The 23117-nt window shown below is 37.2% G+C and overlaps 1 protein-coding gene across 1 annotated transcript in view; it reads left to right on the forward strand.

The window, feature by feature from the left end:
• The first annotated feature begins 1815 nt into the window (after positions 1 to 1815).
• LOC110448814 (RB1-inducible coiled-coil protein 1-like) overlaps positions 1816 to 23117 on the forward strand; it is a 29516-nt gene continuing 8214 nt past the window's right edge. Inside the window, exons 1-20 of the mRNA XM_021495262.1 lie at positions 1816 to 1966; positions 3270 to 3413; positions 4271 to 4397; positions 5524 to 5605; positions 6213 to 6298; positions 7148 to 7263; positions 9778 to 9864; positions 10070 to 10217; positions 12043 to 12270; positions 12897 to 13081; positions 13746 to 13932; positions 14093 to 14174; positions 14773 to 14831; positions 15480 to 15580; positions 16209 to 18627; positions 19543 to 19695; positions 20091 to 20199; positions 20911 to 21004; positions 22106 to 22231; positions 22505 to 22547. Of these exons, the coding sequence (XP_021350937.1) occupies positions 3346 to 3413; positions 4271 to 4397; positions 5524 to 5605; positions 6213 to 6298; positions 7148 to 7263; positions 9778 to 9864; positions 10070 to 10217; positions 12043 to 12270; positions 12897 to 13081; positions 13746 to 13932; positions 14093 to 14174; positions 14773 to 14831; positions 15480 to 15580; positions 16209 to 18627; positions 19543 to 19695; positions 20091 to 20199; positions 20911 to 21004; positions 22106 to 22231; positions 22505 to 22547 (4500 nt within the window). The 5' untranslated portion in view covers positions 1816 to 1966; positions 3270 to 3345. The remainder of the gene's footprint in view (positions 1967 to 3269; positions 3414 to 4270; positions 4398 to 5523; positions 5606 to 6212; positions 6299 to 7147; positions 7264 to 9777; positions 9865 to 10069; positions 10218 to 12042; positions 12271 to 12896; positions 13082 to 13745; positions 13933 to 14092; positions 14175 to 14772; positions 14832 to 15479; positions 15581 to 16208; positions 18628 to 19542; positions 19696 to 20090; positions 20200 to 20910; positions 21005 to 22105; positions 22232 to 22504; positions 22548 to 23117) is intronic.

Consider the following 23117-nt stretch of genomic DNA (forward strand, 5'->3'; position numbering starts at 1 on the left):
ATATCAACACTCTATGAGTTTTGGTAATTAAAAGAGTTTATTTTAATCATCATACCCCTGTGACTTTGAAATTGAGTCAAGGTCGTCAATTTGGATACGTTTCATAACCCTTCATCTCAGCATGCTACTGGCCAAGTATCATCACCTTTGACCACTTGGTAATTTAGAAGAAGTCATTTGATTTGATAACACATTTGATTCATGTGACCTTGAATGTTGGTTTAAAGCATTCACTTGAACAAACTTGATAGCCCTGTCTCCCAACATGCTCCTTGTAAGAGTCTTGTCCACTTTATAGACGGAGGCTGCTGGTGCGGCTTTAAGTTCCATTCCGGGTTCATTGGGATTTCGGAGTCTCAACTACAGTAAGGCGAATTTGCATAATAAAGGAAATGGTATTTTTTTACTGAAACGGAATTGAGTGATTGCTACAGTTTAAACGAAATTCGTGATGTGATACTTACATTTGTGTACAATAGCTTTCAGGTGTCCCAACTTTCCTCCTCACGCTTTGTAACCCAACGATCGTCATATCTGTAACATTATATTTTATATTAAAACATATTTTGGTAAGTGATTCTCAATTTATAATGCCCTACAAAATCACATTTTATTTAAGATTGAAATTTATACAATATTTAGTAGAAAGTTTGAATGTCGGGGCTGGTGGCCATGGGTGTCTTACACAATTTAAGGACGTCACTTGTCACACTAAAGTGACGCGGAAGCCTAGTTCTAGAGTCCCACAATTTAAGAATATTTAAGGTCATTCTGATTCCTTTTAATATTTTGCAGTAAAATATCTTTTGGAAGAATAACAAAAATTATAACAGTTCCAATATGAGTATAGATTGCATTTACCGGTTGGAGCAACATATTTTTTATTAAAATTTAGAAGCCTAAACCGTGTTGGACACCTAAAAAAGGAAAATAAGGTTCTTGCATAATAGAAACAGTAAAAGCAAGTTCCTGTTTGATAAATAAAGTCCCCCCCCCCCCCCCCCTTATGGAACTTATTCGCGTAGAATTATTTATAATATGCTGCATTTTAACTGTTAAAGTTCTATGACTTATTTTGATATCGTGTTTTGGAAATAGATATTTATAAGCATTTTTTTTAATCTTTCTGTGACCTTTTTATCATTAATCTTTTTCTACCTGCTGTTGGCCTTGTTGTACATTGTCAAGTATTGACAATATTAAAAGATAAATCGGTCGCCAATTAAAAAAAAACCGCTTATCTCCTTTAGGCAATACTGTGGTCAATACAAATACATTGTAATAATAATAATATTTATTCAGGTAAAAGGCAGATATTACACGTGTCTCAAATTTTGCAGATTTGACATAAATATATATATTATCACAGATGTTATTTATAGGTTATTTATGACATAGAACTAGTAACAGTCAGGGTGTTAAAAACGGGATTGGATTTGATTAATTTAGGCATTTATCTGGGATGATTTAATCCACATGGGGTCCCTTTACAATACAATTAAATCTTATCTTGTCTTGTTTTTCGGCTAAAATATAACGTTACTACATATACGTACCTGCTGTAAGTTATAAGATTTATTCTATATTTTTAATTATACGCCAAACATGCTATAATGTTATCTGGTTTATAAGTACCGCTGGCTTAGATAAAATTCATTTAATACCGCGTTTGTAAAGCATTGGGCAAACACTCTTTATTTATTCAATTATTGTATTTTCCTGTACCACGGACTTATCTAATCTAATTCCGTGCCTTTTTTGCAATGACGTTGCGTAATAAATCCTACCAAGGGTTACTTCCCTTGTCATCGCTCTTCCACTGTATTTTGTTCTGGTGCAATATTTTCACAATGACAAGAGAAATACAGCGATTTCCTTGTTTATTTCTTCTGAAGTGAAACAGTGTAACCAGTCATCATGTGAAATTTGATCAAAGGGTATCATTTTAAAAATTACATCTTGTCTGGTAAGTCACAGTCTAACAAAATGTCATGGTTTCAACGAACAATTGTAGCAATGTTTTGTTTTCGTTTTCACTTGACAGATCGTCCGTTCTAATAACCAACATATGTCTGAATACCAACGGAATGTGTATGCTTTTCGTATATTTGAAAGTGATTTTAACACAAATATATTGACATTTTTGCTGAACTGATCTTTGAACAGAAGAAAAATATCATTGCATGGTCTCGTGCTTGATCAGCTGATTCATTGCAGTTTATAGATGATTATGTCATTAAATGCTACCTAGGTAGATCTCTGTGAAGAATTAAAAACATATGTCGTGTAGGTACACGTCAGGTTTAAAAATATATGGAGCTTATTCATCTGTGAAATGTGTGAACTTCTTTGAGTCGATAGAAGTAATTCATTATATAATGGACATGGACTGAGTATTGATATTTTTTGTAATTGAACAAAAAATTGCAAGGTGGTTTGCTTGATCGTGGGTCTGAACTGGGTAAATTTCGATGGCCTATTAGCTCAGACAGGAGAAACATTTCTGCATACTAAAAATAATACTAGGTTTAAAGCAATTTTGTAGAGACTTCATAGCTAATGACTTACAGTGTCAATGGTAAACTTATTCAAAAACAACTTAGACAGACACTCCAGGCAAATTAGCAGGTCCTTACTAGGACTTAAAAAAAAAACAATAAAAAATTGAACAGATGTACATGTGTTTGAATCTAGTGAAGAGGACGTTTAGGTCCTGTATCAGAAAAAGACTGTCTAACTATTATTAAGAAGTGTGTAAGTGACCGTGTATCAAGAGATAGAAAAATGCATGGCCACTAGATCAGGTTTCGAACCTAGGACCCTCTGAACTCTAGACAGACATTCTACCAATCAAGCTACCTGGTCACTGGCAATTGACCCAGACCAGTTCCACTACATTCCTCCCTCATTTTTCTAAGTCTTTGCTACCGAGGACACAATTAACTATTTAAAACCCAAGTTAGGGTATCCCCTTGCATTGCCAAGCATACATCCAATGCTTGTACGCTGTTGGTCACAGGCACCACTGTAACAAAAGTGAAAATGCTCGGCCAGGTGGGGGTTCGATCCTGGGACCCTCCAAACTCTCAGACAGAAGCTCTACCAAATTAGCAACCTTCAGCTGGTCGCTGACGATAGACCCATGGCCAGTTCAATTCTGCTACAATGCCTACAAGTGTGAGATCATTATATTAATACCAATTTAAACATGTGTCACTGACCATAAATACTATCTTATTGGCAGTTACAACATTGACTTTGAATTTTAGATGTTGAGTTGGTGTCCAGAGTCATGCTAGGAGAGCTGTTTAGGAGAGATCAGTCTTGACACACCACAGAGCCACCATGTTGTATGTCTTCCATGTAGACACCGGCACCATGCTCACCTTTGATATGAACTTAGCCATGGAGAGGTAAGTATAGGTCATTATAATTGATTGTAACTAAACATTGACAACAGGCCTTTTTGTCTAATTTTGAGAAGAAAATTTACCAGTTTGGAAGGATTTTTTTTAAGAGTGAACTGTGAATTATATGAAGCAAAAATATAAAAAGATTTCAATTTTGGAATGGGGCCCATTATTGGCACTAAAAGGTTCTCAGAAAAAATGTTATACCATTAATTGACGCCAATGTTATTCTACTCTCGATGTGATTCATCTTCTACAAAAATATTGGGAAAAACCAAATAAGTATTTGTGACTTTTGGGACACAGATATTTTAGTCTTGGGCGCTTGCCCACATTTTCAGAACCCATTATCTTTCTTAACAATGAGACACACTAATACTTTGAAAATTATGTCCAAAACTAACCTGAAAAAAATCCTACAAAAATACCTGCATAGTACATGTAGTTGGTATATATATGATACACAATGGGTGAACAGGGTAAGAGAAAAAGAATCATTCACTCCCTTAAGGGAGATATAGGGGAATCTCAACCCTCGGAAAAGATTCTCAAGTTGCCAAACATTTGGCAAAGCCTCGTGTTTGACAACTTCAGAATCTTCCCCCTCGGGTTGCGATTCCCCTATCTCACCCCAAAGGGGGTGAGAGATTCTATTAATCCCATATGGTCGTTCAATATGGCTCACACATACATGTATCTTGCATACACAGGGTTGGGAGAAATGCATACATAATGTCACGACAGAGTGTAAATGTCATACAGTACAAGTTTGTAAGCAATATTCAACGATGTATTATATCCAAAAATAGAACAAGAACTTGTGAATATTTTACATTGTATGTTGACTATTTTGATTGCAGTGTTGCCACTCTTCAGGGGGTGATAGCCAGGGCGTGTCATATTACCGAGGACAAACAGGTGTTGCTGATCAGTGGTGGAGAGAGTCTGGACCCTTCAGCCAGAGTTGGAAAATACCATGCAGGGACTGTAAGTCACTTACTGAGACCTGTAACTGGTTCCTTACACATGTATATAGCAATTTGAAATGTAGATAAACCTGCTCAATATGAATACTTGCATATATGTACATGCATAATGTCAAAGTGAAAGTCAAGTCAAAGTCAAAAGTTTTATTTAGAGTCGGTACATGGTCATTAGCTCTAAGGAGCTATTAAAACCGACTAACATACAGGACATACACATTACATAATAAAACAGTTACAAAGTCAATACTTTACTCATACACACATCTCAAACACTTGTAAAAAAGCATCTAGACAATTAAACGTACTAAAACGAATAGGCAGACACTTAAACAGACTAGGCAAACTCACTATATATCACTCATTCATCCTCTCAAACTTTAACTTCTGTCCCCTCACATGGCATTTCTGTAATGTCCTGAAATGTTGTTATTTTGTTTATATCTGTCTGTGTAAGTGACACATGTTCCATGCTTTCATTAACCTAAAAAAAGTTATAAGAATGAAACTAATACCAAATGAAAGGCCAATATTTTGTTTACCGTGGTAAGAAAAGCAAAGACAGCGATACTTTTGTTCCGGTGTAGTCTGGTGTAATTAAATTAAAAAGAATTTGGTTTACAGCTGATCTGGCTATACACTGTTATGTAATATGTTCCTGTATACATTATAACTTTAAAATTATAAAATTTGAATACCAGGTAATAAAGTGTTTCAATTATAATCATTAATACGTTCAAGTACCAAACAGGTGTACTAAATATGAATTGGTTATTTATTGCTCTATTGCATTAAATAATTTCTATAACCTTTTCATTGTGTCTATTGTAAGAAGTGTTCAGTTGGGGGTTTATCTATCCAAAGTAACTTTTATTAATACAATACGTTACCAAACCACAGCAGATCATCAACATACTGTACACCGGGAAATTTTACGCTGCAATTTAATTTTTTGCCTTTTCCATTCTCCATAATGAGGATGAATCTATCAATACAGGGAACATTAGTAAACAGCATAATATACATAAGCATTAAATGTGAAGGGTGAATTCAATATTGGGTGAATATGGGTTTTACTGGCAAAGGACAAAAATCAAATGCGCATTGCTCTTGATTTTGTCTCCTTATAGGACACCAATCCAATATTCCTGTTCAGCAAGAGTACAATAGAGGCCATGACACCACCTTCTCCTAGTGTTCATTATGGATCAGGTAATGTATAACATGCAGATATTAGATTCCAAGACATCCCCACAATTTTTATGGTGTTCATATATTGCCAAAAAAAAATGTATAAAAAGTACGGAAGGTCGGTTTGGATTTATTTTTCTTCTATTTTTTTATTTTTTTTTTAAATTGAGGGGTAGGGGGCTAAATTTAGAAATTTCACAAATCACCAAACATATTTTCTGAACTTTTAAATAATAATATGGAATTTAAATATGATTTTGATACCCACTTATGAAGTAGAGAGTGTATATATATATATACTAGTAGTTGCCTTGTTTGTTTGTCCATCAATTTGTTTGCATCCGGTGGACAAGTTATAATTATCCCATCACTGGATGGAATGTATTTGAGTGAGATAAATTGTTACGATTGGAGGTAAAAACTAGGGTCAGTTGGGGTAATTATAACATACATACTTTTTTGTTTTGGCCGCATCAATAAAATATAACATAAATTTTATGTTTGAGGTAATGACACCAGTTTTTCTGTGGTAGTAGAAAGAGAAGTGCAATCTACAATAATGTACCTTGTTTATGAAATCATGTGAGTAAAGTTATGGAGAACTCCTGTGATATTTGTAACATTGTAGATGTGGACATCCACAGTCAGGTGGAAGGATCACTACTGCTGCCCCCAGCGTACGCTACCGTCGTCTCTCGGGCACAACTAGCTTTGGTGTGTATCTCTTAAAGCATGCTTTACATTGGTATGACTGTAGTTTGTACTGTAGACTAATAGCTATTTTTGTGATGTTGACATAACCTTATTTAATGTTATTTATTTATGGTCTTTACACAAATGGTGGTTATATTGTATATTAATCATTCAGACATGTATTGACTCGTTAAACTTGTATTAAATGGTAATTTGCTCTGTCAGACGTAACTTATTATCAGGTCAGTTTGACCTTAATGTACACTCTCGGACAGTGCATGAAATGACTTATTTGTCTACTGTAAAAGCCTATTGGCTTCACCCTCTTATACCATCCTCGATAACCAGGAGTTACGGTCACTTTCGCTCTCTGCACCCCTGGAATATTTCATAGCAAAATTGAAGGCACGAAGATAGCTGTTTGATTGGTCTCGGGTAAAAAAACCTGACCAATCACAGGCTGATACCTGTCCTTTGAAGATTACAAAGGAGATATGCCCGACTTCAAAGCCTGTCAATTTTTACCATTACGTGACCACAAGATTCTTTTGATGTACATCAAAGGATAGAACTAGTCTTCTCGTCTGGTCCTCAAGTTGCTGCACACTAAACCTCCAATCAATTTTGCTATGACATATTCCAGGGGTGTAGAGAGCGAAATTGGGCGTAACCCCTGGATAGCGAGGATGTCTTATACTGGCATGAATGCTAATTTACAAGACAGTAAATCCCTCAAGTTACCTTAAAACTTGTCTGTGAATTCTTCTCAAAGTCAAGTAGAAAAGACACCATGAAAATTCAATACCCATGTGTTTTTCTTTTGCATTTTAGATTTTACTTCGTACAAAATGTGTCTATAATCTGTTGTAGCAAATCCATGATGTAGATAAGGAGGAAATGAAGGCCTGTGAGAAGTTAGTCCATGACCAACATCTCCAGCAGCAGGGCTGGGCTGCTGTGGTGGCTAATCTGGAGGACATAACAAGGTACACAGACGCCAGGGGGGGGAGGGGGGGGTAGAGAGGTCGCAGGGATGGTAGAGATATTAGGGAGTAGGTGAGGAAGAGAAGTGAGGGAGAGATGAGGTTGAGTTAGCCTGATTTTGACAGATAGGTGTCTGGTCTCAAGCCTAAGCGCATCACTATATGTCTAAGTCTGGTGTCAGGGCCAGAGTGTATGGGGCCTTAGTACATCACTATATGTCTAAGTCTGGTGTTAGGGCCAGAGGGTATGGTGCCTAAGTACATTATTTTATGTCTTAAGTCTCGTGTCAGGGCCAGAGTGTATGGGACCTAAGTACATCACTATATGTCTAAGTCTGGTGTTAGGGCCAGAGGGTATGGGGCCTAAGTACATCACTATATGTCGAAGTCTGGTGTCAGGACCAGAGGGTGTGGGACCTAAGTACATCACTATATGTCTAAGTCTGGTGTTAGGGCTAGAATGTGTGGGGCCTAAGTACATTACTATATGTCTAAGTCTGTAGTCGGGGCCAGAGGGTGTGGGGCCTAAGTACATTACTATATGTCTAAGTCTGTAGTCGGGGCCAGAGTGTGTGGGGCCTAAGTACATTACTATATGTCTAAGTCTGGTGTAAGGGCCAGATGGTGTGGGGCCTTAGTACATCACTGTATGTCTAAGTCTGGTGTCAGGGCTAGAATGTGTGGGGCCTATATAAGTACATTACTATATGTCTAAGTCTGGTGTCGGGGCCAGAGTGTGTGGGGCCTAAGCACTACTATATGTCTAAGTCTGGTGTCGGGGCCAGAGTGTATGGGACCTAAGTACATCACTATATGTCTTAGTCTGGTGTTAGGGCCAGAGGGTATGGGGCCTAAGTACATTATTTTATGTCTTAAGTCTGGTGTCAGGGCCAGAGTGTATGGGACCTAAGTACATTACTATATGTCTAAGTCTGGTGTAAGGGCCAGATGGTGTGGGGCCTTAGTACATCACTGTATGTCTAAGTCTGGTGTCAGGGCTAGAATGTGTGGGGCCTAAGTACATTACTATATGTCTAAGTCTGGTGTTAGGGCCAGAGTGTATGGGGCCTAAGTACATCACTATATGTCTAAGTCTGGTGTCGGGGCCAGAGGGGATGGGACCTAATTAGTACAATACTATATGTCTAAGTCTGGTGTCAGGGCCAGATGGTGTGGGGCCTAAGTACATTACTATATGTCTAAGTCTGGTGTAAGGGCCAGATGGTGTGGGGCCTTAGTACATCACTATATGTCTAAGTCTGGTGTTAGGGCCAGAGTGTATGGGGCCTAAGTACATCACTATATGTCTAAGTCTGGTGTCAGGGCCCGAGTGTATGGGGCCTTAGTACATCACTATATGTCTAAGTCTGGTGTTAGGGCCAGAGTGTATGGGGCCTAAGTACATTACTATATGTCTAAGTCTGGTGTCAGGGCCAGAGTGTATGGGACCTAAGTACATCACTATATGTCTAAGTCTGGTGTTAGGGCTAGAATGTGTGGGGCCTAAGTACATTACTATATGTCTAAGTCTGTAGTCGGGGCCAGAGTGTGTGGGGCCTAAGTACATTACTATATGTCTAAGTCTCGTGTCAGGGCCAGAGTGTGTGGGGTATGGGACCTAAATACATTACTATATGTCTAAGTCTGGTGTCAGGGCTAGAATGTGTGGGGCCTAAGTACATTTCTATATGTCTAAGTCTGGTGTCAGGGCCAGATGGTGTGGGGCCTAAGTACATTACTATATGTCTAAGTTTGGTGTCAGGGCCAGAGTGTGTGGGGCCTAAGTACATTACTATATGTCTAAGTTTGGTGTCAGGGCCAGAGTGTGTGGGGCCTAAGCACTACTATATGTCTAAGTCTGGTGTCAGGGCCAGCGTGTGTGGGGCCTAAGTACATTACTATATGTCTAAGTCTGGTGTCAGGGCCAGAGTGTGTGGGGCCTAAGTACATTACTATATGCCTAAGCCTGGTGTCAGGGCCAGATGAAACTTGAGCAAAAAATGTGTGAGATGTTAGGGCAAGAGATGTAAAGAGGTTAGAAAAGTTAGTTTCAGGGTCCTCAGAACACATGTATATATACAGCTATATATATTTTCACTGATATTACAATATTCATGTGCTCACTAGTGTGTTAACTATAAATCCCATACATGTCTATGCATAATTAAAAAAACAGAATTATATCAAATTCAGCGGGACTTTAGAAACCAGTTCTTGACAGTAAATTATTCGTATAGTAAAGTCCAGAGCCCAAAAAACAGTTCTGCACTAACTCTACAAGACCCTGTAGAAATCAGTTTTACAGTAAACATGTTAATAAGGAGTATCTGGCACTCTGTCATAGCTTGACAAAGGGACCAGTCTGTCTAGAAACGTACGTTGCAAGATAATTGTATGTCAGGAGACACAATCATGTCTGGTTAAAAGTATGATTTATTCTTTAATTTACATGTTAGGTTTAGAAAATGTATGTGTACATGGTAAATATGAAATCATATATTATGTTACGTTTTATAGTGCACTTCACCAGAGATCCGAGATATTCATGACAGCCTACCAGGAGTACTTGGTACAGCGGGAAGACTACAGAGAAACTCTCTCAAGGCATGTTGTTTAGTTGTGTAGACATTTATATTGAACAGCTGATAGTGCTCTCAATTCTCATTTATCAAAAAAAAATGTGAACTGTTGTTTTACAATTACAATTATTATGTGTGTTTGTTGTCCAGTGATTGGCATATAAATTCTTGTTACAAACTAACACCTGTAAAACATAATGATTTAGATTATTGACGTTTTTGATCCTCAGAGTGGTCAGTTCGCTACAGCTGTTGAGTAAGATCCCAGTACTGCCGGTGTTGTTGAGTGAAGTGTCCTTCCTGTCGGAGGATGCCATGGGCCTGATTGGGTCTGATGAGGACAACAACGGTAGTCTGTATGACTGGATTAGTTCTCAGGTACACACTTTGTTAAATGGATTTTAAACATTTTACATAGACTTCAATATAGATATTTGTGAAAAATAACCCAAAGTTTTTATACGCCTGTCAAATTTGACGGAAGTATTATGGTATGGGTCTGTTTGTCCGTCCGGCTTAAACTTTTGTTTGTCCGGCAATCTCCTCCTACATTTTTCGACCGATCTCTTTGAAACTTCGTATACATTATAATCATGATATGAAGTTGTGTCTCCCTTAAAAGAATTTTGGTTCGACAATTTTTCCAAAAGTTATTGCCCTTTGTTCATTTCAGTATTTGATTTTTGTCCGACAATCTCCTCCTACATTTTTCAACGGATCTCTTTGAAACTTCGTATACATTATAATTATGATATGAGGTTGTGTCTCCCTTAAAAGAATTTTCGATTAAACGATGTTTGCAAAAGTTATTGCCCTTTGTTCATTTCAGTATTTGATTTTTTGTCTAGAGATTTTCTCCTACATTTTTTGATGGATTTCTTTGAAACGTAGTAGGCTAAATAATCATGATATGTTGTTGTGTTTCCTTGAAAAGAATTTTGATTCAACGATGTTTGCAAAAATTATTGCCCTTGGTTCATTTCAGTATTTGATTTTTTGTCCAGAGATTTTCTTCTGCATTTTTTATAGCATGTCAGCTAACCACTCTTAGAATGATGCAAAGAGATCTTACTTCAATGTAAGAAAGTATATAACACTATATGGCATTCGACGGGCGTCTATTGGTCCGCCCCGCGGTACTCTTGTTGTTATAGCTAGCATGGCTATGTCTTAAATCTGTTTCAGGGAACTTCGACAATACCAGTACTTTCTCTAAATGGGGAATTTTCCAACCATAATTTTATATACAATGAATTGTTCTATTTTGAGGGAGTGTGATTTCTGGAGGTGTATGTACTCACTATATATTCTTCAGACTTATTTGATAGAAGTGTTATTTCGCAGTTTTCCTGGTGACTTGAAGCTTAATGCTTTCATTCAACATAAGATTTAACATTTCTAGCTATATATACTAGCAACAATTTTTTTTATTTTTTTTTAAATGAACAAATTTATATTTTCCTCCAAAAGTATGAAACACTGAACATATTAAGAGCTGTACACAGTATTTCATTACAATATAATTAACATGAAGATTTCCTGACTGACAATAGAAATTTCTTGTGATCAACGTTCTTTATGGCATTTTGAAATTTACGTAGGAAGACTTATGGTAGTTGTAATCTAAGGGCTTGGACAATGCATTTATAATTAGTATCACAATGAAAAGTAATGAGTAATCATCAACTATTTAATATTCTAATCTAGATTCCAATCCTGTTCTAAAAACAATGTACTGACCCAAGGAAAGTTGAAAAAAAATCTTTATTAACAGAATTTTTGAGAAGAACAATATTGGCTTTGCCTGTTGTCGAATTCTTTTGTTTTTGAACAATAAAACTTGGAGGAATAATAAAACTTGGAATGATAAAACATATATGTGCATGTTTCATCGAGTCACTACTATGTAAAAATGATGTTCTTACCCAAATTGTTTCGCTGACATTCTGCCAGCTTGGTCAAAGCATTTATATTAGACCAGTTATTCTTCCACTTACAACAAATGGTTGATATATAGTAACTTGAATCTGTTGATTCAGGTGTACAAGTCATGTTTTATCTGTATGTTTTCAAACAGACCAGGTTTGCCTGGCTAATGATATGATTAACGTTAATTATTAATTTATGTCGTTATAAGTCGAATATTAACCTGGTCAGTAATATGCACCCAGCTTGACAAATCTTGTTGTATGTGAAACAAAAGGATCCGCAGCACAACCTAAACGACATGGTGGACCAGTGTATGAAGGCCACCGAGCAGCTAGACCCACGTATACAGGAGTCTCTGACCAGTGAGGTCCAGAGCACGCTGAAACAGGTGGACAACTTAAGTATGAAGGAAGTGAAGGGGCTAGAGGATCGTCTGTATGGGCTCGACCAGATGATGTCTGTAGCACGGCGCCTGGTCCAGGAACAGTCCGACATGGCACAGGTACTAGTGGGGAATATATGTATTTTCTAATTTGATTTCTTCAGTGGAAGGAAGAGGAAATACATGTATCAATGGGGTTAGATATGCATTGTATTCTTAATTTGCCTATTAAAAAAATATAAAAATGAAGTTATTTTCACACCCTAGTAAGATTTACTCCAAGAGATGATGGGAATGTTTAACTGAGTTAATTGTTCTTTTTTATGCTCCAGCCATAAAATGGGGGAGGAAAGGGGGGCATATAGTGTTGCCCATGTCCGTTCCGTCGCATCCATGAGCGGGGGCATTTATGTCTTACAGACATTTTCTAGTTTTCTATTTAACTATACACCTAGTTTAGAATCCTATTTTGATTTGGAGATTATAATTGTCCCTTACCCTAGAATCCTATTTTGATTTGGAGAGTATAATTAACTTAGGATCTGCTCTGGCATTGCTTTAAAAGATGCTAGATAATTATAAGCAATTATAAATAAAAATAATTATCAAATACAAACAAAAAAACAACGAAATTATTTTAAATTACTTTTGTTGTCCAAGTTTTGCAGGTAAAAAATATTAATGGGTTTCACTTTAAATAAGTTTATTCCAGATAAATGTGTAATAGGAGTTTGCGTCTTTTCCAGGGTTTTATTCAGAATCAGAACCGAGTCAGTAATCTACGAGATAAGTCGATCCTGCCCGACCTCTGCTCCAGTCACAAGAAACAGCTGCTGGTCATGGTCAACAACCACAAAATGCTCCGGGACAAGAAAAAGAAATGTAAAATGGCAAAAGAGGAACTGGCTGTGAATCTACACACACGACTAAGGTAAGTTAGGAATATTACGTGATTGTTTGGACGACCTAACGAAATTATTTAGTCCAATTGCAAGAACTGGGAAACGAAGGCCACATTTGTTTATCGCGATCCAAACGGTTGAACCGGTGGAACAGAGTTGTTCGTTTAAGAAATAAGGTCGGACCTAGCAATCTGATGCTGCTTTCAGGCGAGCCTTGACACAGACTTGCAAGGCCAACATAAAAACGTTTGCAGGTCCGCCAGGATTTATACCCGAAAATGTAACATTTAAAAATGGACAAACTGTTCACGGTTTGAACCGGAAACGCAAAAGAAAGGAATGAGAGTTAAGTATGATTGCTAGACCTGAGGTAGGGGAGGTGAGTCTGATTGTTAAAGCTGATGTAGATGGTCAGTTGTGAGGTAGGCAAGCCAAATTTGATTGTTCAAATTGACATAAATAGAACCCTGACTGTTTAGAGCATGTCAACATCAGAACTAGCATCGTTTGATCACAGTTCAGACACGTAGCTGAACAACTATATCATACATTCTTTCTTTGTGTGGTCGGATGCGTGATTTGGTTTGAGATGATGATCTGTGTTATAGTAATAGTAATGGCTGTCTTTGTGTTGTCAGACGGGTGATGTGATGAGACCTGTGTTTGTGGTAACTTCTACCTTTGTTTCATTAGGTGGGTGATGTGGGTTGAGAAAATGATCTGTGATGTGGACGGAAAGCTCATGATTTACCACGAGAACCTCAAGCGACTGAGGAAACGTCTGGACATTCTGCGTCAGATCTACGAGGCCCCGCGAGTGTATGCCCAGCTGGTGGTGGAAGTGGTTCGCAGGAAGAAGTTTGCCTCTTTCTTCACTAAGGTAGGAAGTGTGTTGACATATCCTGTTTAACAAAATGAAATCTTGATATCATTGAATGTACAGGTCTCTGAGAAAAGACAAAAGAGGAAATTTCTGTTCTTTAGGTAATTAGTAAATAGATGTCTGTAAACAAGTAAATACACCGATATCTGTGTTGTAGTGGGCAGTAACGGTTGCTGATGACTACAACTCGGTTCATTCGGAAGAAGTGAAACGCAGGCAGACTTTTCAAAGTGAAGTTGGTAAGTATATATGAGGGTATATTTAATAAATTTAGTTTGCATATATAAACTGCATGATCAGCTTTGTATCCAAAAGAAATTGCCATAATTGAACCTATAATGAGTAGAAAAGGTGAAGAAATAAACATTGAAATGCCAAAGGTTTCAGAAACTATGTGTGATGTATAGGGAAGGCAACATATGTGTCAAATGGACCTAAAAATACTATAATTGATAAAGCACTTGATTTCTGACATTGCACATGGCATGAATAACAAACATTTTCGTGACTCTAATATAATAAACCCTAATACCACATGCTAAGTCAATAATATCAAAGTAAATGTGATAGATTTAAACAACATATTGATTACTATTGATTACAATTATAAACCCAGTGATTCATAGAATCTTCTTCTATCGTGAGGGTATGCTGGAGATATCTCGGCTTGAAGTGTGGTCATTTTGAGTGTCAAACCCAAGGTTTGCCTTGAGCTGACTGTTAGATTGCAAAAAGCAGGTTTGACACAACTACAAGAACATTTAAATGTGTAGGAGAACAGATTATTGGATTGATGACGATACATCTGGTTTATATAGTAATTATTTTTTTGTCTAGGTCATCACTTCCTGCAGACGTTGTTCCAGGGTCTAGAAGATGTGCCTGTCACTGTCATAGTGAGTATATTTTAACACTCCATCATATGTCATATATTATTTCAGTTTTGTAAATATTTTTGTTCATGAAGGTTTTAAATTCTGATCAAATAATTAAATAGACATGTGGTATATATTTTTATTGTTTTAGTACTTTGTGACAGTGAATGTATTCGACTGGATTTTACTATTAAACATTAAAAGTTGAATGAGGTAGTAACAAAACTAATGAACATTATGTCCTAGAGATAAATTTACTGCAACCTACTTCAAAACTTCTGAATTGGAAACGTTGACACATGTTTCATTTGACTCGAGTTTCTCCCCAATCAAAAATCAAAACTGCTGCCCTGCATTAGTCTGCTTGCTTCCATGAAAATGAAACTGATGTGTGGAATTAAATGTTGTGTTTTCCCCTGAGAGTAGCCTCCCCTCCCCAATGATTGGTAACAGATTATTATTCTGGGCAGATATTTCATCATCTGACAGTATAAGAGATTTTTTTATGGTAGTTTGAAATCATTGTTTTAATTGGTCAAATCAGCAAAAGTAATATTTTTTTAATTGTGAAAAAAATTACTAATTTATAGAATGAATATTTTTTAACATTTCAATGATAAAAATGTAATAATGATTTTTAAAATTATATATATGAATGTCTATTTACAGAGTAAAACACCGTCAGATTTTGACAAGAACTTACCAAACATCACATCTGATGATATCACCATGTTGAAAGAGGCAGTACCAGAGTTGGCAGAGGAGCTGAAGTATGTATATATGTTGGTGATGAGCTTTAAGGATCAATTGTTACGAAAAAAAATGTCCTGGGAACAGGGTGGGTGCCTGCAATTAAGCCCTCCCCGTAATTGTGTCTCTCTTACAAAAATAATGTTATTTTTTGTCTCTGAACATAAGCGAATTAGCTCTTCAACTGGATGCATTACAAAAATGAGCCAAGTTAAAATTCTGAAAATAGTTATTTCACTGAATTGTAAATAATATGTAATGTCATAGACTACACTGTGATTCTGTACTGTTTTCTTATTACAGATTATGTGAGTATGTATTCATTATAAACTAAGGATAAATATAATAAATTGAAAATAGGAAATCGTTTTTTAGAAAACAACAGCACAATCAACTAGTTTTTAATTTTTGTGTATGTTGGTTATTTTAACAACATGAACAATAATAAGTATATATGATATCTAGCTACATACAGATTAAAACAGTGGTATATCCAAGATGGCTGACATTTGTGAACAGGGAGATACTCGCAATTAGGCCCCCTGCCTACTTTTGGTCAATCTTTTATCACTAAGGACGGGGGCTTATTTGCAGTTAAATACAATAATGTGTAAACACTGATGACAAAACCTTTGACACTTGTTCCAGGCTACCATTTGAGGCTGCTCTACCAGTGGGAACCACAGACATTACAAAGAGCAAGTTTCCTCAGCTATTTAAACATAACTCTATAGTCACTTCAGAGATTGAGATCATCCATAGTTTGGACGATCAGTACTTGACTTGTGACCGAGACAGTGTTTCGCTCGGCGAACAGGTGGCCAATTCTGAACTGGACACAAACCTTGTGATAAAAAGTGAAAATGACACTGACCAACTAAAACCAGAGCTATTGATGCCCAGAAGTCTTTCAGAGGACCTTACCCAACAAATGAAAGGGGAGGTGAGTGATGATTCTAATGAAGGAAAAGAGGCGAGTAGAGGCGCCGCTGTGGCTAGTGTAAGATCGCCAACAGTCAAACGGGAACAGGTGACGCTCAAAACATCGGGGGAGGCTTCAGGAGCCTCTACCTCATCTGGGGAGCAAATCAAGTCAACTGAGAGTGATTCATCTGGTCAGGATAATGCTCAACACAGTGGTGAGGAGAAAAGTTGTGAGAGTGCCGGGCGAAAGATAATGTCCCGTCGGAAGGTTGGGGCGGAATTATCACCCGACATGGAAACATCCCAGGAGTTTACTACAGCAGATTTCTACATTGAGGATTCAATGCCTTCTTCCATAGCGGACTCGCCACCAACATGTTCTAAACCGGGTACAGTAAAACCTAGTGCCGAAAAACTCTCAGAGAACAAAGCAGCATATCTAGAGAAGCTAGAGAAGGAAAATATAGAGTTTAAGGCTAGGAATAGTGTTGTGTCTTCTAAACTTAAAACTTTTCAGGAATATGTAAATATACACTTGCCAGAGATGAAATCATCTTTAAGTGGGTTCCAAACAACCTATGTAAGTAGTCAAATGCAATTTCAAGATGAGTTTGAATCTAATAAGAAAAAAATTCTAGAAACTCTACAACAGTTTGATGCACACAGAAGTGAAGAGGAAAGAATCAACATAGAGAAACATTTTGCTGATTCTGAGAAAATCAGAAATGATTTGGAGGAAAAACTGAAACAATCGAACATACAAATATCGGCACAAAAAGAGGAAGTGGAAAATCTACAGAGAGATCTTGTTATCGCAAAGGAGGATGTGACTTTAGTGAGAAAAACATCGGAAGAGAAAGTGTCAGATTTATCGTTGCAACTGTCAGAAATGTGTAAAGTATCGGAAAGTGAGAAAAGTAGAATAGCTGACCTAGAAAGACAGACAGAATCACTGAAACAACAATCAAACGAGATGGAAGACAGAGCAAAGGAAACAAAAGAAAAACTAGAAAATGATTTAAGTAAGGCAAAAGAAAATTATGATGTAGAAGTCTCTGAACTAACAAAGCGGCACTCTTTAGAAATGGAAGTAGAGTTAGACAAACTCCGGGCCGAAATGCAGCTACAGATCGATGAACTGGAAAAGATTGTGTCTGAAAAAGAAAAGTTATTGAAGGAAATGGAGGGCAATCTAAAAAAGGCAGAGAAAGAAAACATTCTGTTAGAAGAGAAAATGATGGAGAAATTCCAAACTGAGAAAGATGGCATCACTAAAATAATGGAGGAAGATTTTGAGCAGAGGATGGACAAGAAGATTGAGGAAGAGAAGGAAGCATTGTCTAAACAGTTTCAGCAGGAGAGAGAAACCCTTCTAGGGGAACACCAAAGTGGAATAGAAAATCTATCGAAACAACTTGTGTCAGAAAAAGAGGAGGAAGTAGAGAAAATAAGAAAAGAATTGGAAGAAAAACATGAGAAAAGTGAGACAAATATCAGGACTATGTTAGAAAAAGAAAAAGATGCTGATTTAGAGAAACAAAAATCTGTGCTGACAGAGGACTATCAGAAAGAAATGGGAACAGTTAGAGACGAGTTACTTCAGGAGAAGGCAACTCTGTTACTGGAACTGAAGGCCTTCCGTGACAAAGTGATGGAACAGAAAGAGTCGCAGACTGAGGTGAAGGAAAGTAAACCCCTCTCTGTACAAACGGAGCCAGCTCAAGTGACAGGGAAGGAGACACAGACACCTGCACAGGAGGTAACACAGTCACAGTCACAGACAGACAAGACACAGCTCGCACAGCAACAGATCCAGACGGAAGTATTCGAGGGTACACACACAGAGTCCCAAACAGAAGCTAAGGAGGTAAAAACAGGTGTGTCACAGACAAAAACTGTCGTGCTAGCCCAGGGGGAGACGCAGACAGCTGTCAAGGAATACCTACCAAAGGAGGCTCAGACCAAAATACACAGCTATGCCCAGGGGGAGGCTCAGACTGATCTCAAAGCAATGGAGCAGCAGACGGATTCATCTTCGGGGTTAAAACTTGTCGGAAATGTCTTGAGCAGGGAGGAGCATGAAGATGCAGTCAGAGAAGTAGAGAAGCGTCTTAGAGAGCTGCAAGATCAGGCTTTGGGCAAGGTGAGTAAAAGTAGCAGGATAACACTGTGGGCAAGGTGAGTAAAAAAGCAGGATAAGACTGTGGACAAGGTGAGTTAAAGTAACAGGATAAGACTGTGGACAAGGTGAGTTTAGCAGAAAGATCAGGCAGGCTGTGGGCAAGATGAGTTTAATAGCAGGATAAGACTGTGGACAAGGTGAGTTAAAGTAACAGGATAAGACTGTGGGCAAGGTGAGTTAAATAGCAGGATAAGACTGTGGACAAGGTGAGTTAAAAAAGCAGGATAAGACTGGGCAAGGTGAGTTAAATAGCAGGAAGGCTCAGGCTTTGGGCAAGTTGAGTTTAGCAGAAGGCTCAGGCTTTGGGCAAGTTGATAGCAGAAAGATCAGGCTGTGGGCAAGTTGAGTTTAGCAGAAAGCTCAGGGTTTGGGCAAGTTGATAGCAGAAAGATCAGGCTGTGGGCAAGATGAGTTTTTAGCAGACGGATCAGACTGTGGGCAAGGTGAGTTTAGCAGAAAGCTCAGGCTTTGGGCAAGTTGATAGCAGAAAGATCAGGCTGTGGGCAAGATGAGTTTAGCAGATGGATCAGGCTGTGGGCAAGGTGAGTTTAGCAGACGGATCAGGCTGTGGGCAAGGTGAGTTTAGCAGAAAGGTCAGGCAGTCAGATGCAGTGAAATAACTTAAGAGGCATCAACAGGAGAACTAGCATCCAGCAATAGGTAAGGCATTGAAAAAATGCAAATGTAAAAAATTAACATTGCCAATATATAAACTGCTGGAATTCAGGTATATTTTGTTAAAGTCCTTATTTTAGAGTTAGAAGGACAGATGTTAATTAGAATCTATCATTTTGCATTAAATTAAACCCCCAGATTTTATTATATATCCATATACATGTCAAAATAACAATAACAATATATAATGTGTGTTTGAAGGCCCTGACTAACAGCCAGGAGAAGACAGAGTTCGAGCTGAATGCCCTCAAGGAGCAACACGATCAGGAGATTAGCAGTCTTATAGCAAAATTTGAGAAAGATCGGGACGATTCTGCAAGCTCCCTCAAAACCAGTTTGACTGCAGAAAAGCAGGTTTGTTTGTGTTTGAGTGCTTCGTGTACTAGAGAAAAAAAAAAAATCCTTTTAAAGGGCATCTTTCGACAATTAGAAAGCTTTAAACAGGGCTTTCAATAGGTCCTTGAGAGTATTTTTTGTGACCCCCCTCTCCCCTCCCCCAGCTTTGGGTTTGAAGGACAGTTTAATTTTACATGTTCTGACACTCCAAAAGTAATGTAAAATGCTATTTGACTTCTCAAATTGCTAAATGCACAGGGTCAAAATGAAAGCCCTGGCTTTTTTTTTTTTTTTTTTTAATGAAGAAAGTGATTATTAGTTTGATTATTCATTGAATGGTTGTCACTTTTGAACTATGTACTAGTAGAAACTAGGAAAGATCATTTTAAATGATTTGGAATTTTTCTTTCCAGATGATGTTCAATGAAGCAGTAAGCAAGGTCACTCAGGAGAAGGACAAAGTGATTGAAAGTCTGCGTCAAGAACAGACAAAAACCCTCGAACAACAGCACAACTACAAAGGTATCGTTATGCTGCTCCAACTACACTACATGCTTCTTGGTATATGTATAGCAGGAAAAAGGGTGGATCAAGGAAACGTGATAATAACCGAACGGTGACATTAAACGATGTGATATTAGTTGAAATGTACTGTATTCATTTCTATGAAGGACTTGTTCATTTCAAATCTGTTGTAATGTGTTTAAATTTTGTGTTATATAATGGCATCAGATCTGTACACTGAAAAAACCTGACAGGATTATAATTATCTCCCTTAATGAAAGTATATTATGAAAATATAATTTAACCCTTATTTAATGTTTGTAAATATAGAGATTATCATTTTAACCCTTGATATGCAGATGAAATAGGAGATTTTAATTTATCCCTTGTTAAATGTATATGAATAAATCGGTAAAAATTATATACCTTGTTCAAGGTACATGAATGAATGTTATAGAAATCATTTGTTTATTGTATATATATTTTTTTTTTATTATTATCTCCCAATTTAAATACGTTACTGAAGAAATTATAATTGTCTCCCTTGTTAATATTTCGCGAAAGAGATGATTATCTCCCTTGTTTATTGCATGAATATAAGTAGTGTCCATACCCTCTCCTGGTAAACATTTATATATGAATAAATATCTTCACATTTAAAAATTTCACACCTTCTATGGATCATATATATATTATGCAATAATATTTATCAATGATGTCAATTTTCAGACACAATTGAGAAGCTAAAGGAGGAGAAGGCAAAACTGGAAGACATGAAGACCAGGGCAATGTCACATTTGAATGATAAAGACAGAGAATTTGCGTAAGTCACACTGACATCAATCATGATTTTGTTATATAACTCGCATTATATATAGTTAATGAAAAGACGTGTTATTATTGTGTTCAATGACAGCATGTCAAGTTTTGACATATTAAATTTATAGTTGATTTCTCAACTAATCATGTGTGTTTCTGAAATTTATAAGATGAAGAAGGGGGGGGGGGGGGGGGGGGGGGGGCGAAAATAAACATGAGTACTACATATACTGCTAAAGTAATCAAGTTTTTCACTAGACTGCATAAAATTATGAAACTCTTAACTTCAAAAAAGCAAAAGTGATCAATTCCATTGTCAAATTATGACATTTCTGAGAACTGAAACTTAAAAAAAATATTTCAATGAAATTGATAATTAGTTAATCACTAATTGACAACTTCCTTGAAACATTTTTTTTATGAGTAATCAATTTCTATATAAATGTGAATAAATAAGTGTTGATATGACCATAGTTGTTAGTACATGGTATTTTGTAATGGGTTAGGGCAAACAGTCCTTTTTGTTGCTGTCGGCCCTTCATTGATCTATCACAATTTGGTGGTCACTTCATGTTAAATTCATTTCCCTGTTGTTAAGTAGGGACTATACAGTACAGTACAGGTGTGTGTGTGCACATGTGCGTGCTACATACAACATGTATACAGAACGTGTACGTTGTTGGCTGTTTTGACTTGTTTAGTACCCTGAATCCCCTTCCCTTCATCTCTCTTCTCACCCTCTCTCTCAAGGTTTTTCTATTTATGAGTGTCTGTCGGTCAGATAAAATAACCTTTTTTCCGTTTGTAAAAATATCTATAAAGTATTAAATAAAATAACTGGAATTTTATTTCATGTCATTAACAAAATTGCTGAAAATTTACATTTTCTCTGAGTGAAAAAGGAAAAAAAATAAAAGTACTCAGACTTCAGAAAATGAATCTTTGTAAACCATTACAATACCTCCGATCTTTTTTGAGGTTTTTGGTATTTACCTGATGTTACAGAATGTTTAAGACAGACGGAGGGCGACATAATGATTGATTGTTATTACAGAGCGTGTAAGAGACAGACGGAGGGTGACATATGTATTGTTTGTTATTACAGAGCGTGTAAGAGACAGATGGAGAGTGAAGTGGCTTTGGTGCGCCAGCAGTTGACCGAGTACCAGACACAACTCCAGCCCGCATCACACATGCAGGTCTCAGCATCACCCTCGGTCATGAACATCAGGTATGTATGACCTATCAACCCTCCTGGAATTATTTACTCTGTCCCTTGGTAGTTGATATAACACATTAGAGTTAAGAGGTGTTCATGCATGTTCATTGACTGTGTGTGTTGGCTTGTTTAACCCTTTCACCACTGTAGACTACAAAGGACTCATTCATATCAATGCATGGTAGACTCAACGAAAGTTACATAGGGGTGAAAGGGTTATACCTACTGCAAATATTCTTTGTTTTGTATGTCAGTGTTTTGTGAATGTCTACTTTTCTTTTTCAGTACAACAGAAGACAAAGAGTCAAGAATCTGTGAATTGGAAGAAGTGAGTCTACACTTACCACCAGCCCTCCCAATTTTGGTGTGACCCTCCCAATTTTGGTGTGACCCTCCCCCCTCCTGATCGTATTAGTCAAAAATATATAATCTCATGATTTTCGGAAATTTCTCCCGCTCTGTATTTTGAAGTCCTGAGACTATATAATATACGAAGGAACTGTAACACACAGGGAAGTTAAGTAGATATATGGTCGATATATAGGTATTGCATTTTACAGACCGATATGAAATATCTATTATACAAATTCATCAATTTTTAGCTCACCTGGCACGAAAGGCCTAGGGTGTCAATATTTGGCCAGAAGCAAACTTGGATGAAGGGCTACAAAGTTTCTTAAAATTAATGACCTTCACCTATTTTCAAGGTCACAGGGGTCAAATATGTCAAAAACTTTAAACATCTTCTTCTCAATAACCAAAATGCCCAGGGAGATGATATTTGGCCAGTAGCATGCTTGGGTGAAGGGCTACCAAGTTTGTTCAAATGAATGACCTTCAATTATATTCAAGGTCACAGGGGTCAATTGTATTAAAAAACCTTTAAACAACTTCTTCT

Source organism: Mizuhopecten yessoensis, unplaced genomic scaffold (assembly GCF_002113885.1).
Source record: "Mizuhopecten yessoensis strain PY_sf001 unplaced genomic scaffold, ASM211388v2 scaffold431, whole genome shotgun sequence".
NCBI classification, from domain to species: domain Eukaryota; kingdom Metazoa; phylum Mollusca; class Bivalvia; order Pectinida; family Pectinidae; genus Mizuhopecten; species Mizuhopecten yessoensis.